The following is a 15,123-nucleotide window of genomic DNA, read 5'->3' as shown; positions in this document are numbered from 1 at the left end:
ATAGAATTCGAAAACGCGATCGCAGCTACTTATATTATCTATACACACGAGTAGCGCTGTCTGCGCATTCTTTCCTGTATTATCAGAGATAAGCGCGGCTACGGGCCTAGACATAACATACATGGGCCGTAGACCGAGTTCTCCTCTCAGCGCTCTTCTCGTGAGTGCTCTGTGCACCCACACACGGCTGCGGTTCACCTACACAGCACCGCATCAGCCGACAAGACATAGCTTATGAGCTGGCTGGGACTTGGGAGGTATTGTGCGGCTGATTATACGCTGGAGAGAGAGAGAGAGAGAGAGACCACTCGTGCGTTTGCGGACACCTCTGTGAGAACAAGAAGCGAACCCATTCTTCCTCAGCGGTGGACGCACGCGTATTTTTACTGACTGCGCGCTGAGATTTTTTTTCTAGACACTCTCTTTTCAACTGCTGCCGCTCTTCCTCTGCGGGTACTTGTACGAACTACTTACGTGTTTATTAAGTAGCTTCACATGCGAGGAGGCTTTAAGATAGCATACTCGACCTTGTTGCGCTTTGGGGTTGCATTATAAGATCGAATTTGGCGCTGCATTTTTTGGAGTAAAAGCTGTCGAATTGATTTTTAATGAAGTACTTGGACGAGCAGTTATCACTCGCTTTTAGATAGGATGTAGCTATCTTTTCGTGAAATCTCTCATACTGTGGGAATGTGAAAAATGTACATAAGTTATTAGTGTTCTCTTTTTTAATCAGAATGTGCTGAGATAGTGAGATTGCGCACTACTTCTTTTTGATGTACAAACTACAATAAGAGCACCAAATTTTTAATCTACATTGTATAATATTATGCAAACAAAAATGTAGTTATTTAATTATGTTAAAGATAATTACATTTTCGTGATTCGAACTCCTCCTTCAATTATAATTAATATCTATAATCACATTCTTTTCTCATAAATCGATGTGTACCAAACTAATTTGCTCTTTTATAATAATTTCAACATTAATTTTTCGAAATGATCCAATTTGCCCATTCACCCATTTATATAATCAACAAAATTCAATGTTTTAATTTTCGCGCTTGCAACGTACTTAACAAATCCAACAGCCAATGAGAGCGTGATAAACTCCACGGCCATCTTTCCTCCGTATACATATATAGGTATATTTATAGGATGTGACTTTGTTGATCTCAATACCCAGATCCCAGTCAGCACCTACTGATGGTTAGTTTTGGTGTGTGTGTGTCTCAGGAGAACAAGGTCACTCCCATTTTATTATTACAGCTGCGATATTTGGGCTTGGCCATTGAGCGCGCCGTGCACTTGAGCGATCAAGAAACCTGTCGAACTGTCGCGCGTGCGTGGGAGAAGACAAGAGAGAAAGATGACAGAATTAAATTTCGGCGGCTCGTAGTGACGTTTGTCTTATAGTAGCGTGGCGCACGTAATCGACATATATGAGCAACGCTGTGCATCAGGTGTAGCCCAATGCTCAAAATGCTAAACAGTAACGTCGTCCCACGAGATTATGAACGTCCTCTGCATCAGGGACGACCAGTTGGAAGCGGACGATTGCTGAACGTCACCAAATCCAGGTGATAATAGGTAGCTTGCAAGAGTTTTGTTGTCATCGGTGTCTATACATGTACGATATATAGTGAGCATAGCGATGAGATCGAATAACGTAACGCCGAGCAAAATGATTACGCCGTGGCATCAACAGGTCTTTGCTCTGGATGCCAAGTATAATTCACAAAGAGCAGTAAACAATTCTAGTCTAGGTGGGTGTAACAAACATTTTATCTTTAATTTTGTTTTGTTTTTCAAGGTTGGTTTTGTAGTTGTCATGATGTATGTTTGTTTACAGCTATGCTTTACATACGCAGACGAAGTCAGCTGCTCCGAGATAAAGCATGTAAGAATCCAGAGCTGCAAAACAGATACTTGAAATTGAGATCAGAATTGCTTAGGCGAAGGTATGGAACCTGTTTGGAAGCCTCCAGTTTACCTTCAGAAAAAAGCTTTGAGATCAAAGGTAGAAGTAGGACTAGTAGCAAAAGGTCTACAGCTGAAAGTTTTGCTGGAGTTCACCATGTTTTCGATCAACACTCAGCAGCTATTTCGATGCTCAAGTTTGCTAACAATGATAGGTCTAGGTTCTGCTGTGCATCTTTTGATGGCACTATTTCTATATGTGAAGCAACTACTACTCCACCAAAAGTGGTTGTAGTTTTGCATGGTCATATGAAAGGGGTCACAGCAATTGACTGGAGTATGAGCAATGATCTCTTAGTTTCTACTTCGCTGGATGCTACAATAAGATTGTGGAAGATACATCCAGATTCTAAAACAGACTGTCTCAGAGTGGCTTATGATCAGCTAAAAGCAGAAACTTTGTGCTGTGCTTTTGCACCTACAAACAACAATTTAGTATTGGCTGGAAACTCTCAAGGATTATTAGAAATTTTAAATGTCTCTACAGGAAAATATACTAAGGGTGGAACTATTAAAATTAGTGGAAAGGTTTTTATAAACAATTTTTAACTGTATTAATCTCAAATACTTCACACTTGGTGGAAAAGTAAAAAATAACACTTATTTTATTTTTTTAACAGATTACATCTTTAATATGCGAAGAAAGTGGTGGTTCCCTAGTGTGGACAGGTAACGATCGAGGAATCATTGCATCTTTTAGACTAGAGCCTGGTCTAGGCAAGTTAACCAAATTACGTAGAATGGAAGGCACAGGTGGAGTTATAACTAGTCTTTCATGGAGGCCTTGGTTATCAAAGGATTTTCCATGGCCAACACTTCTAGTTAGCAGTGCATGTAATGCTGTGCTCTTGTTTCGTGTAGCCGATGATCAAGGCAATTTAGTGCTTTGGAAAAGATATCCCATAAGGCATAGGTATTTTTTAATTGATAAATTATACAATTAAACATATTTAATTATGTATGTGATACTAATTCATAAAACTTTTAGGCAATACTTGATTAGATCAACATTTTGTCCTCAAATGGGCACTTCACTCATAGCTACAGGTTCAGAAGATGGCTCGATACATTTACTAGACTCTGCAAAAGATGGAAAATCAGCCCAAGTAAACAGATTGCTTGGACATTCGGCTCCAACACTGACATTGAGCTTCAATTATGATGAATCTCTTTTGGCATCAGGTGATCACCAAGGACTTGTGATTCTTTGGAATAATCACCAGTGTCAACAGTAAACAATTATATTTAGTAAAGTGTAAATAGAATAATTTTATACTATATATATAAACTGTATAGTTTATCAATAGAGAAAATAAATTTTATAAAATGTATAATTTGCTTTAAATAATTAAGATACTTGAAAGTATAAATTTTTATTAATAAAAAGTTGAAAAATATCTGAAATTCGACTATAATGATTTACAAAAATTAGTTAACATTATATAACAATTATAGAGATCTGTGTTTCAAAAAATATTTTAATCCTTATTCTCATTGTATTTTGAATTACCCGCGGATCAATTTTTACACCAGCGCTCTGAACTTGTCCCTATATATAGACTGCATGCTTATAGCGCGACTTCACGCATTCACAGCTCATATGCCTCGTTCATGCAGTTTTTCAGTCCCAAAAAGCAGGCCGAACATGGCGACGGTCGTTACCACGGTTGTTACGGACGACATTACCCATACCCATCGTCAGCGCCTTTGTTAATCCTTATTCCTGTCTAATTTGAGAGTGAAGATCCCTTTATCTGTTGTTCGTCTCATTAGCCGCATAATTGTACGGAATAAACAAATATCGACAAAATAATCCAAGCAGTACTTACATCTTGAGCGGCAGTTGATTCTGAGTCGACGCGGCTCCAGGGCAGTCGATCCGCTCCGGATTCAAGGAGAAGTGAAGTAGACAGTGGTCGCGATGGCTGCAGCCGCGGCAGCTGCTCTGCTCGATGAGCTCATGGGCAGGAACCGCAACGTACTCCCCAACGAGAAACCTAAGGAACTTAACTGGGAGGATCCCGAGGTGAGAAATTCTGAAAATGCGAAAAATTGTCTCAAAAAACATAAGATAATTTGTCAGTTTTAAAATTTTCTATGTACTTCTCTTTCAGTTCTGCAAACTTTATCTTGTCAAGTTCTGTCCACATGATCTGTTTGTCAACACCAGAGCAGATTTGGGTGTGTGCGCAAGGGTTCACGACGATGAAGCTAGAGAACTCTTTGAGAAGGCTCCTTACAGTTATCGTAAACAGCAATATGAAGATGAGTTTATTAGGTTTTGCCAAAGCATGCTTAGCGAAGTTGAAAGGAAGATTGTCAAGGGAAAACAGCGACTTGCACTAATTGGCAAGACAGAAGCGGTACATATTATTTAATTGTTAAGCATGTACTCTATATTTGCAACTAATTGATTTCTCATCTCCTACTGATAAGTTTGATTATATAATACCTTTTTCGCAGCAATGATTTAACAACTGTTTGTTTGATTTTGTAGCCAACTCTATCACCTGCACAAACCCAAAAAAATGAAGAGCAAATTGCTCTATTGACAGAAAAGATAAATAAACTTGTGGAAGAGGCAGAACAAAGTGGGATTCAAGGGAACGTAGAACAGGCTCAGGGTTTGATGCGCCTTTGTGACCAATTAAAGGAGGAGCGTGAAACCTTGCGCAAATCAAATGATAATAGTCATTACAATCAGGTGAGCGAAGTGAGCAATAGCCAAATACATATGAAATTCTATCAAATACATAGCACTAAGTTTAAAAATTTCATTTCAGACTGCAGAATTAGCTGCTGCTCAAGAAAAGCAAATGGAAGTTTGCGATGTCTGTGGTGCATTCCTCATTGTTGGTGATGCGCAACAAAGAATAGATGATCATTTAATGGGAAAACAGCATGTTGGATATGCAAGGTTAAAAAGCGCTCTACAAGAAATAACAGTATGTATTAAGATTTCATTGTTTTAAAATTACAATAATTTTGCAATTCCACAGCATGAATTTTACAAAATAAAATTTATCAATAGGCAAAACGAGAGAAAGCTAGGGATGAAAAAGAACAACGACGAGAAGAAGAAAGGAAAAGGGCTCGAGGCGACGATGACAGAAGAAAGAGAGACGATCGAGACAGGAGAGATAGAGATCGTGGTGATCGTGACCGTGATCGTGAGAGGCACAGGGATAGGGATCATGATAAAGACAGGGAAAGGGAAAAGGATAAACGACGAAGGCGAGATGACGACAAAAGGCATGATAGGTAGATAAACATTCAATGAAAAACTGTACAGAAAGATGAAAAACCATTTACTTTGAAATTAATTTGCGTCTAGTATATTTTACTTATTATTGATGTAATGTTTTAGAAATTCCAAGCATGGTAGTAGGAGCAGATCAAGAGACAAGCATGATCGTCACAAGGACGACGACAAAGAGCATCGTCATAAAGACAGAGGTAATAATGGAAATGATATTAATAAGTTACAAAGTAATTGGAGTATTCATACCATTGTCTATATGATTTTAATATAAAATTATTTTTCAGGTAATCACGACCATCGTTCAAGCTCTAACCATCAAAATCGCAAGCGACACCGATCCAGAAGTAGAAGTCGCAAGTAACTACTCTTGATTGGTTAGTGAGTGAGCAGAAAATCAGGTATGCAATATACAATTTATTATTAACGTCTCAATTACTGTACAGATTGTTTTGTCAGGTAAGTTTCATTAGTTGCACCTTTATACATCAGTAATGTTTGTGACCTATTGATTCATTTGTTTTTATCATAAAATCATATTTTCATCTGTCATGGAAATACTTGGCGCGGATGGTCACTCAATAACATTTTTACACTAATTCCATAATAGAATTTCATTAACACCAAAATTACAAACATTAACAAGAAAGGGCGTGCCAAGTTTGTTTAAAACAAAACATGGTCTATGAGAATAAATAAAAGAGGATAAAATGATCATTTGTAGATGTTGAGACGTTAAACTATACTTAGTATATTAAAACATACAGAGCAAGGTAGGAGAAGGTATACCTACACTTGCTTTGGGTCGACCATAATATATCTTTAGGTTGTACACAAATTTTAAAAAAACTTCAAGGACAGCGTAGAGTATGAAAAAATAGTATTGAAAAAAAAATTAGTGATTAAATGGAGGAAACAGAGCCTACTTCCGTAAACCTGCCTCGACAGTGCCCTGCGTGACTGACTATACAATCCTAGCTTCTGCTACGCATTTCAGAGGTATTTATGGCGGAATGATAATACCAGATCATGGCCTCTTTTCCACAAAGATGTTAGAACTATAAAAATCAAAAAGCACACTTTTTCATACCAGACATTGATGCTCCTCATTATTTTGAAATAATTAATTGTTTAAACGGTATTTCCACTTTGTCAAAATGAATTGAGTTATATAAAAATATATTAAAAGTAATTGAAAGTACTCAGCTATAGATGGTTATTAAGTAAAAGACGATTTCACTATATTTTTTAAATGCATAATTCTCTTATCTTGTTACACTAATCGCGGCAATCGATAGCGTGTAATTTGATTATTTAATTTATGAATATTAATAAAAGTGAATGATAAAGAGCTTAATTTATTTCATATAATGATTATCTTTGTCTGTTATCTTTAGTGCATACATAATCATAATTAACACTAACTGACGCTCCGCCTTCGCGTCTAATCAATCGTTCAAAAAGAGACCTATGTCAATGATGAATTACAAATAATTCTTAATGAGCAAGTATTCAGAAATAATAAGTAGAAATAGTTTAGGTTTTATCTTATTTCTTATAAATTAAACTAGCAACAATATTATAAAAATGTTAGATTTTTTCATTAAGGTGGGTCTTGCATGTTTCAAAAAATAAGACCACCTAAATTTAAAAAAATTTTTTTACTACTGATATTCTACTAAGTAATTATGTTAAATATGTCTTTGTAATCTTTTAAAATAAAACATAGCTTACAGATTATAAAGGTACTAAATCAACCGATTTAATACTCGTAAAACAATATTTTTTACACATTGTTTATTATTACAAGTACTTACTCAGGAAAAAATATTGCAAACACCAATGACGAGGTATCAATTGCAAAGGTTGCGAGAATTGTATACAGCAAAATGCAGTGATTTTGTATATGCCCCAAAACCCAAACCCTTAAGCAATTTTAACATTGCCAACCTATTACTTAGGAATTTTTACAATCTCAACTTTATTTTAATTTAAATAATAATTCGGTACTAACATAATGCTTTAATTTTTAATAACTTCATTTTTAAAATGTTTTTTTTTTTGTAAATTTATTTAATATTGTGTAAGACCCACCTTAACGAGGTATTTTTTAAAGAATTTATTTTCATGCATTAGTTATTAATCTATGATTAACTGTGTATGAAAAGGCATTATTCTACATTTAGGTTGTTTTCAACTATTCTAATGATTACTTTTTAAAATGTCTTAAAAATCTTAGCAAATATTTAATTCAAGCTAATATTTTATGTCAAATTTTGTAAATTTTTGTATACATATAATTATGTGCCTAACAAATACATATATTTAAAGTATTTATTTTATATTTTCACAACATGAATTGTCTATTTTCAGGATGTACTGCATGGATGGATGTTGTGAGAGTCATATACGCCATAGCAAGGAAGCTGGTGCACAGCTTAATGTACTGTTTAAGGTAAAGATTTTCCATAAATACAGTTTGAGATTTTGAAAGTGAATTTTGCACTGGCAAGATGGCCGACAACTAAATGGAAGTCAGACGTCGTTGAATCGATTTTCCTTCATAGACTTTTAACAATCAATTCAGATATACGTATTTAACGTGTGTGAATTATTTTACTCACTTTAAGTACTGGCAGCATAATGAGTTATATGTAAATTCTGCTATTGTTATTAAAGTAAATCTAATTCTGTAACAAGTATGACTTATTTATTATCTGAATTGTATAAGTTAGATCTTGTTATCATGAGACAACTAAAATATTCTGAAAGTTTTCAATATTTAGACTTTGTAATGATTAATGCTTAATAAAATTATACATATAGGACACTTGACTTGTAAAAGATTTATAAACCATTCTACTGTAAACAATAAAGGAACCTTTAAATATACCTATCTATAAATTCCATTTAGCAATATTTTTTTCATAGTTTTAAGACTAATTTAAGAAACTTAAATGTTTGCATATACATTCAACATTTGATATCAATGTGGATTACGTAAACTAGATGTGAAGTAAGAGATTTCGAAAGTTTTGATTTCTAAATTATCAGAGTAATTATCTTAAAAGTACTTTGTGAATAAAATTGTATAAACATCAATAAGAATTTTCCACAAGGATTTATCTATCGTATTATGTCTTAGCAAAATAAAAAACTTCAAACTCATCCATATCTACTACTGCAACTTACAAGAGTAAAATCATTAAAATTCGTTTTGAATTTCGTATAACAATTAATTAATTGTTATTATTAAGTATATACATATGTATATCTATTCATAATAAAACTTTTATAATACATAATAACGTTTCAATGAAGACATAAGTTATCCAGTCATTCGTAATACTGTACATGGTATAGCGATTTTCTGTCTATATATCACATATTATACAAGTTTACTTGAGACCAATTGTCCTTGTAATCTGTTCATAAACAGTCCAGGCCATGGATGTCATTAACGTTCTCCTAAGCATACGAGGCACGATTCCTTTAAAATATCCCAGTACTCCATATTTATAATATACAAAACAAAACGAACTTCTCAAAGTTTTGAATTCTTCTGGATAAAGCTGCATCTTTGTTTTAACAACATCAGCAGGTTGTGTCACAACAGATGCAAGAATACCGGCTACGATTCCGCAGCTAAAGTGAGTCATTGGCAATTGGCTGTATTGCGGAAATTCTAAAAATGAATCGGAGGTCATGTTTGATGATAAGGTTTCGAAATTTAGGTTTGAGCGATACATTTTATCTGCGAAAAAAATAATAAGCTAACCATTAGATGAGAATTTCTTGAGCTGCGTGTAGAACATAAGATACAGTCCACTGTAAGGTGCATCACGTAATAAAGTCGGAACAAGGCCACTTGACAGTCCTTTCACACCTTCATATTTGTGAATTAGTCTGAGAGCTTCTCCTATACTATTATATTTGTATACTCCACTCTAAAAAGTAAAATGCTTTAGTTTAAAATCGAACGTGTTTTATTTTACAGAGTATTATTGAACCGTATAAACGTAGACATACCTCGTATCTTGTTTTCACAACTGTGATTGGAATAAGCAAAGATCCTGAAATTGTTCTTGCTGTGATTCCCAAAGCAATTGCTTGAAGAGGTGTGATCGGATCATCTAAATCTAATGTGTTTTTAAGCCAATGTAGGGTTGAAAAGTATAAACCTACTCCTGGGATAACTCTTGTCATAGACTATAAACATACGAGTTATAAATAACATAACATTAATATCAAAAGAAAATGATTAAACTTCTCCTTGCATGTGTACGTACCGGTGTGAAACCTCTCCATAATCCAAATATATTTTCCTTTTGAATTATTGCAATGGTTGTTGACATCATACCATATCTTTGACGTCTGCAGAAATTACGTACATATTAATTTTCATTATTTGATCAAAACACATATGAATAATGGATTTATTAGATGCTTACCCTACATTGTTTACTCTATTTTGGAGTCTAGTTTTGATCAAATCAAGGGGTTGAAATAAAATAGTTGAGAAGGTACCAGAGAAAGAGCCAGCCAGAAATGACTTCAATACAGGATACTGAAAATAAGATGATTATAAGAAATTTTCCACTATTAATGTATGATATTTATAGTTATCAGAGTTTTTTGTACAATAAAATTATCTTATGTATGCGTGAGACATTGTCTATCAAGAGTAAGGAAAAAATAAAATGGTAATATCTTGCACGAGTCTCCTCACGTGAGTTTTATACATGATCTTTGACAAAAAGGTCAATTCAACAAGAATTATTATCTTTGACACATACTTTCCTTGGGGGGTCTGCTTTTGCATATATAGAACAACAAAAGGTTATCAAATGAATTTATTGCCAGTTGGCAGTAATCGGTCTAAATATTCCTCTGCTAAGTATTTTATAAAAGTTTATCAAAACTAATATTGATTTGTCAAGGTAAATTGATAATTCAGACATATGTCATCAATTTTTGTAGTATTCAATTCAAGATAATAAAATCTACATTAATATAACAAACAGATTAACAAAAAATAATATAAATTAAAAAAAAAAAATTACAATGATTGATAATGAAAAAATTATAATGAATTCAAATTTTCCAAAACTGTAGACCAGTCACTGTCCAAAAGGAAAGTATTGTTATAAATCTAATGATGAATTAAAAGATTTACAAATTCAAATTGCAGATTTATGAAAATATGACGTTTTAAGACGTTTATGAATACATTTTATATGAAATATATTCATTTTCAATGAACAATAACGCATACAAATTTAAGAATTTATGTAAAATATATATATATATATATATATATATATATATATATATAAGTTGATTAATACTCTATGATTGTAAGTAATAAGTTAGACATAAAATGAACTTAAATAATTAAAGCATAAAATAAGATCAAATAAAAATCTATCTACTTACTCCTCCTAGAGTTTCCATCCTCTGAATTATATATTTTTTTTAATCTAGCAGCAATTTTAAAACTATCTACATTTATGGTTAAAGTTTTTCACTATTGATCGGCACGTTAATTGAAACTACTTCTTTAACGATTGATAGAATACTGAACAGAGTTCGAAAAGTCTTGGATACTTACATCTTTACTTATCTCTGTTTCCTCGCGTTCGGGGTCAATAGTATGACACTGCATATCAAAACATATTACTGTAGAAAGTTTACTGATATGGGGGAGAAACGTGATTTAAACGTGAGTTTATTCCACCACGATTAATGTTCTTAATTTTGGTAATACTTTCTCTGCTGTAATGAAAAATATTTTAATTGAATATGTAACCAAAATAGATTATTTTTTCAATATTAGTTTATATTATTCTTCATTTATTAATCTTAAAAATTATATCAGACATAAAAGAACTAATGTCTTTGTAAATTTACTATTATTTTCAAACACTATACGTAGAATTTTTTAAATCACACAAATGTTGAACCAAAAAATAAATACCTAATAAAATTATAAAAAATTCAATATTGTCATGGTCATATAGGTTATGACTGTGACTATTTATATTCAAATTTGAAAGATACAGATGTGTTTTGTGCACTTGTAAAAATCGAACATTCACTAAATTATTTTGAGGTTGTAATTTAAAAAAAAAATTATATTTTACAAAGTATGTGATGTTAAGATAATTAAAATTTAAGGTATAAGATATAAGAAAAAAAATTACTAACATTGAGCACCAAAATAGAGGCACCAAATGTCTACCGATGCGTTGCCTCAATGATAAGATTATCATTTTTCGTCATTTTGATGACGATAGAATCTTGATTTTATGACGCCTTGTTTCCTCGTTGAAATTAAGCAAAACATCGACAAACAATAGCAGCACACGATTCGTTGTTGGTGTCGCGCCATGTTTATCTATTATTGTTGTTACACAAGTAATAAACAGCGTTGTTTATTACCGACATGTATAGTAAAAAATTATATTCTCAAAACTCGCATTTTCTGTATTTTGGATTAGAAATACGCCTGTAACACGTAAATATACTGGGGTTACCTTTACTATAATGCAATTGCACACGAACTCAGCGAGAACCCTGTAGCAAGTGTACCTATGATAGATATACTTTTTGTTTATTCTATTGCATGTATGTACACAATATATTAAATAATTACCTATGAAACCATTTTCGAGTTCAAGAAATATAAATTTATTAATTGAAGTTGTTAGGGTTTGTACTTCAAATCAATTAATAATAAAAGCGTTTATGTTTTAATCACACATTATATTTTATTATTTTTTATGTAAGTATATAGTTCAAAAGCGAAAAAAATATTTTACTTACGTGTTTACAGTTTTTTTTCATAGTTGAGCTCTTAATAACAAAAAATGAAAGTCATACTTATATTATATTTTATAATGAAAGACCAAATGACCTATTGATTGAAAAAATGTGAATTGATAAGATTTATACAATAGAAACTTGTATATAATTGAGTTTTCAACAGAAAATATCCTACAGAAAAAAGATTTAAAAAATTGCTTAGCTACGCCATCTACTATCCTAAAGTAAGTATAGGCATTGCCATCTCTTCGAGTTTTCGTAATTCCGTGAACCACGCGGCAAACGGAAGCGAAGCTCTCGGCCATTTCTACGTTGTCCCGAGTGAAGACAGGAGTGTTGGTCGTTTTATTGTTGAAACAATACGTAAGTTACTTTATTTATTGCTTGTATTGGTTTTTAATCGTCTTAATAATTACCTATTGTATGACGGGTATTGTTTTTATTCGATATAAAGGTGTATTTGAGAATAAAATCGTAAATTTTTTAATACGTATGCCGCAGACCTTAATCGACCACGTGGTTTGTTTTTACAAATTAATTTTTATGGTCATTTATGTTATTCAGCTCGATGGAAACAATGTTTTATGCAATAACTAAGATTTTTTGATTTTTTGACCTTATTTTCATAGTTCTTTGATAATTCTTAGTGATTTTTTCAGGTTATGTTTGTAAATTTTTTTTTCAATTCGATTAATTTAGTGTAATATAATAGAAGCCTTCCTGTCTGGGCAAGAAATGTCTGTAATTTAACAGAGAGTTTCTAATCAGCAAGGCAAGATAAATTTCTGTTGTTAATCCTCGGATGAACACAATTGTTCATCTGATTTCAGATCAGAATACAATTGTTTTAGTTCTGAATACTTTTTTCTTAAGAATAATAAGTAATTTTATCTGCTAAAAAGTCTCCATAACTCAATGAATTTATTTTTCAACAGTACGACCATGGTGAACGGACGAATTCCGTCAGTCTTTTCAAAGACTTATGTCACGCCTAGAAGGCCCTATGAGAAGGCACGTTTAGATCAGGAGTTACGTATTATTGGTGAATACGGTCTCCGTAACAAGCGTGAGGTATGGAGAGTCAAGTACACCCTTGCCAAGATCCGTAAAGCTGCTCGAGAGCTTCTTACATTGGAAGAGAAGGACCCCAAACGTCTTTTTGAAGGTGAAAATGATCTTAGATTTTTTAAATAAGAAAAACACAAATTTTTAAAATGATGAAAAACCTTTTATATTTCTGACACCTCTTGTCTGAATAAATTTTGATATGAGAAATTTTAATCTGAAATACCAATATCTCAACACCATGCAGTCTTAGTTTTGTTGTATTTTTCTAAATATTGTGCTATTTTGTTGTAGGTAATGCTTTGTTGAGACGATTGGTCAGGATTGGAGTGCTCGATGAGGGACGCATGAAGCTTGATTACGTTTTGGGTTTGAAAATTGAAGATTTCTTGGAAAGACGTCTGCAAACCCAAGTTTTCAAGCTTGGATTGGCCAAGTCCATCCATCACGCACGTGTGCTCATCCGTCAAAGACACATCCGGTATATATCCTTATTAAATATAACTAAAATGTGAATTTTTTTTAAGCCTTCATGTCTGGGCAAGAAATTTCTGCAAATCAGCAGATCGTTTCTAATCATCAAGGCAATAATAAATTCCTGTGTTAATCATCGGATGAATACAATTATTCATCCGACTTCAAATCAGGATACAATGGTTATCATATGAAAAAATGTTATATTATGAAAGATGTTAGAGGAAAATTACATTTAATGTCCCATGTTTTTAGTCATATCCCCGATTGACGGCTCGGATGCTCCCACAGAGGAAGCGACGAGATTTAACGACTTTACATCTTGAATCGATGTTTGATCAAACTAATTATTTCATACAGACCACTTGAGTGTTCGAACTTTGTTTGGCACTTAACGTCTGCCAAAAAAGCATTGGGTTACGAAACCATGCTAATATTGGTACAGTTTTCACATTTTATTCTAGAAAATCCTTCTCAATATTATCTTTTCACAATATTTTTTGTGTCAAAGTAGGTCGTTATTTTTGGAGTTGAAGTACGGAATTATTCATTAGAAACATTTTCTTTACAGCGTTCGCAAACAGGTTGTGAACATTCCATCCTTCATTGTCCGATTGGACTCCCAGAAGCACATCGACTTTTCTGTCAAGTCGCCCTTCGGTGGTGGTCGTCCTGGCCGTGTAAAGAGGAAGAACCTCCGCAAGGGAACTGGCGCAGCTGCTGCTGAAGAAGAAGAAGATTAAATTACACGTTAATCTTCAGGACGATCCTGAATAAAAAAAAAATAAAATTTAACATTCCGTCTTATCTCTTATACCCTTCTTTCCATTGACATTCAACATGTTAAAAATCAATTAGATTTGCAGATTCGTTTATATCGATTAAAAAGCCATCGCAGTCGTAAAAATTTTAAATCGCATGCGACGTCGCGATCCATTTACATACTATTCAAAAAATTCTCACAAGTAGAAGTGCGCGCGAGAAAAGGTCAGCGCCTTGAGCGAGCAATGACTTTTCCATATCCACCGAGAGATGCAGATGGAGGAGATTGTTGACTGACACGCGGCACATCGGGAGTCTTAGCCAGGAATGGCATGCATTAAAGATGAGGCGCGTGGATGCACACGTTGGGACACTTGACCAACTTGCGGGAGAGAAACTTCAAAGCTGTTCGATTTCTCGTCTCCAATGAAAGATGTTTGCTCGTGAGGCTCGTAATTCTGTTATGATCGAAAGTTCGCACGAAGATGATGCTTTTACGATTTACATTCTATCTGTATATTAGAGTGTTTGTTCAATGTTAAACTTTTGAAATACCGATAAATAGCGTTACACACTTTTAAAAGGCGCTTGCTAGCTTTTTACAAATCTTTAATCATTGCATTATCACCGGCAAATTATAAATCGATACACTGACATAATGCGCTATTCAATAATAATTGCGAATTTATAATTATGACCTTATGTAAATGGGCGGTTGACGAAAGCAACACTGGTCCCGAAAAAAAAGAACACGAAGC

The 15,123-nt window shown here is 33.4% G+C and overlaps 4 protein-coding genes across 9 annotated transcripts; 3 read left to right on the top strand and 1 right to left on the bottom strand.

The window, feature by feature from the left end:
• The first annotated feature begins 718 nt into the window (after positions 1-718).
• On the top strand, positions 719-3,380 carry LOC100124155 (WD repeat-containing protein 13). The gene is made up of 4 exons (XM_001607978.6): positions 719-1,766; positions 1,853-2,508; positions 2,601-2,893; positions 2,969-3,380. Exons 1-4 carry the CDS (start codon positions 1,655-1,657, stop codon positions 3,213-3,215), a joined length of 1,308 nt encoding a protein of 435 aa, XP_001608028.2. The 5' UTR covers positions 719-1,654; the 3' UTR covers positions 3,216-3,380.
• Positions 3,381-3,549: 169 nt separating this feature from the next.
• Positions 3,550-8,146, top strand: LOC100124153 (luc7-like protein 3). Of its 3 annotated transcripts, none has more exons than XR_001728780.3 (8): positions 3,550-4,006; positions 4,095-4,343; positions 4,478-4,684; positions 4,764-4,925; positions 5,012-5,241; positions 5,348-5,436; positions 5,527-6,238; positions 7,613-8,131. XR_001728780.3 is itself a non-coding variant. In XM_008217587.4 (8 exons), the coding sequence occupies exons 1-7, from the start codon at positions 3,902-3,904 to the stop codon at positions 5,601-5,603; spliced, it is 1,119 nt and encodes a 372-aa protein (XP_008215809.1). In that variant the 5' UTR covers positions 3,550-3,901; the 3' UTR covers positions 5,604-5,640; positions 7,613-8,131. The 3 variants fall into 3 exon arrangements, 2 of the variants coding, with proteins under 2 accessions (XP_008215809.1, XP_031787920.1); XM_008217587.4 differs by having other exon boundaries at positions 5,527-5,640; XM_031932060.2 differs by having other exon boundaries at positions 5,527-8,146.
• On the bottom strand, positions 7,485-11,837 carry LOC100124150 (mitochondrial glycine transporter). 3 transcript variants are annotated; one of them, XM_003424530.5, is made up of 7 exons: positions 11,447-11,837; positions 10,851-11,014; positions 9,691-9,806; positions 9,529-9,613; positions 9,269-9,448; positions 9,018-9,186; positions 7,485-8,924 (listed from the first exon to the last, which is right to left on the bottom strand). In XM_003424530.5, exons 2-7 carry the CDS (start codon positions 10,902-10,904, stop codon positions 8,638-8,640), a joined length of 891 nt encoding a protein of 296 aa, XP_003424578.1. In that variant the 5' UTR covers positions 10,905-11,014; positions 11,447-11,837; the 3' UTR covers positions 7,485-8,637. The 3 variants fall into 3 exon arrangements, with proteins under 3 accessions (XP_003424578.1, XP_001608024.2, XP_032457090.1); XM_001607974.6 differs by having other exon boundaries at positions 10,676-11,014; positions 11,447-11,497; XM_032601199.1 differs by having other exon boundaries at positions 11,217-11,477.
• LOC100115465 (40S ribosomal protein S9) lies at positions 11,587-14,398 on the top strand. 2 transcript variants are annotated; one of them, XR_001729745.3, is made up of 5 exons: positions 11,587-12,427; positions 13,000-13,229; positions 13,424-13,610; positions 13,859-14,042; positions 14,175-14,393. XR_001729745.3 is itself a non-coding variant. In XM_001608220.5 (4 exons), the coding sequence occupies exons 2-4, from the start codon at positions 13,007-13,009 to the stop codon at positions 14,344-14,346; spliced, it is 582 nt and encodes a 193-aa protein (XP_001608270.1). In that variant the 5' UTR covers positions 12,281-12,427; positions 13,000-13,006; the 3' UTR covers positions 14,347-14,398. The 2 variants fall into 2 exon arrangements, 1 of the variants encoding a protein (XP_001608270.1); XM_001608220.5 differs by lacking the exon at positions 13,859-14,042 and having other exon boundaries at positions 12,281-12,427; positions 14,175-14,398.
• The last annotated feature ends 725 nt before the right edge of the window (positions 14,399-15,123 follow it).

The sequence above is a fragment of the Nasonia vitripennis genome, chromosome 5 (genome assembly GCF_009193385.2).
Source record: "Nasonia vitripennis strain AsymCx chromosome 5, Nvit_psr_1.1, whole genome shotgun sequence".
NCBI lineage: Eukaryota > Metazoa > Arthropoda > Insecta > Hymenoptera > Pteromalidae > Nasonia > Nasonia vitripennis.
The sequence above is the reverse complement of the archived record's forward strand: the minus strand, read 5'-3'. Positions and strand labels throughout refer to the sequence as shown.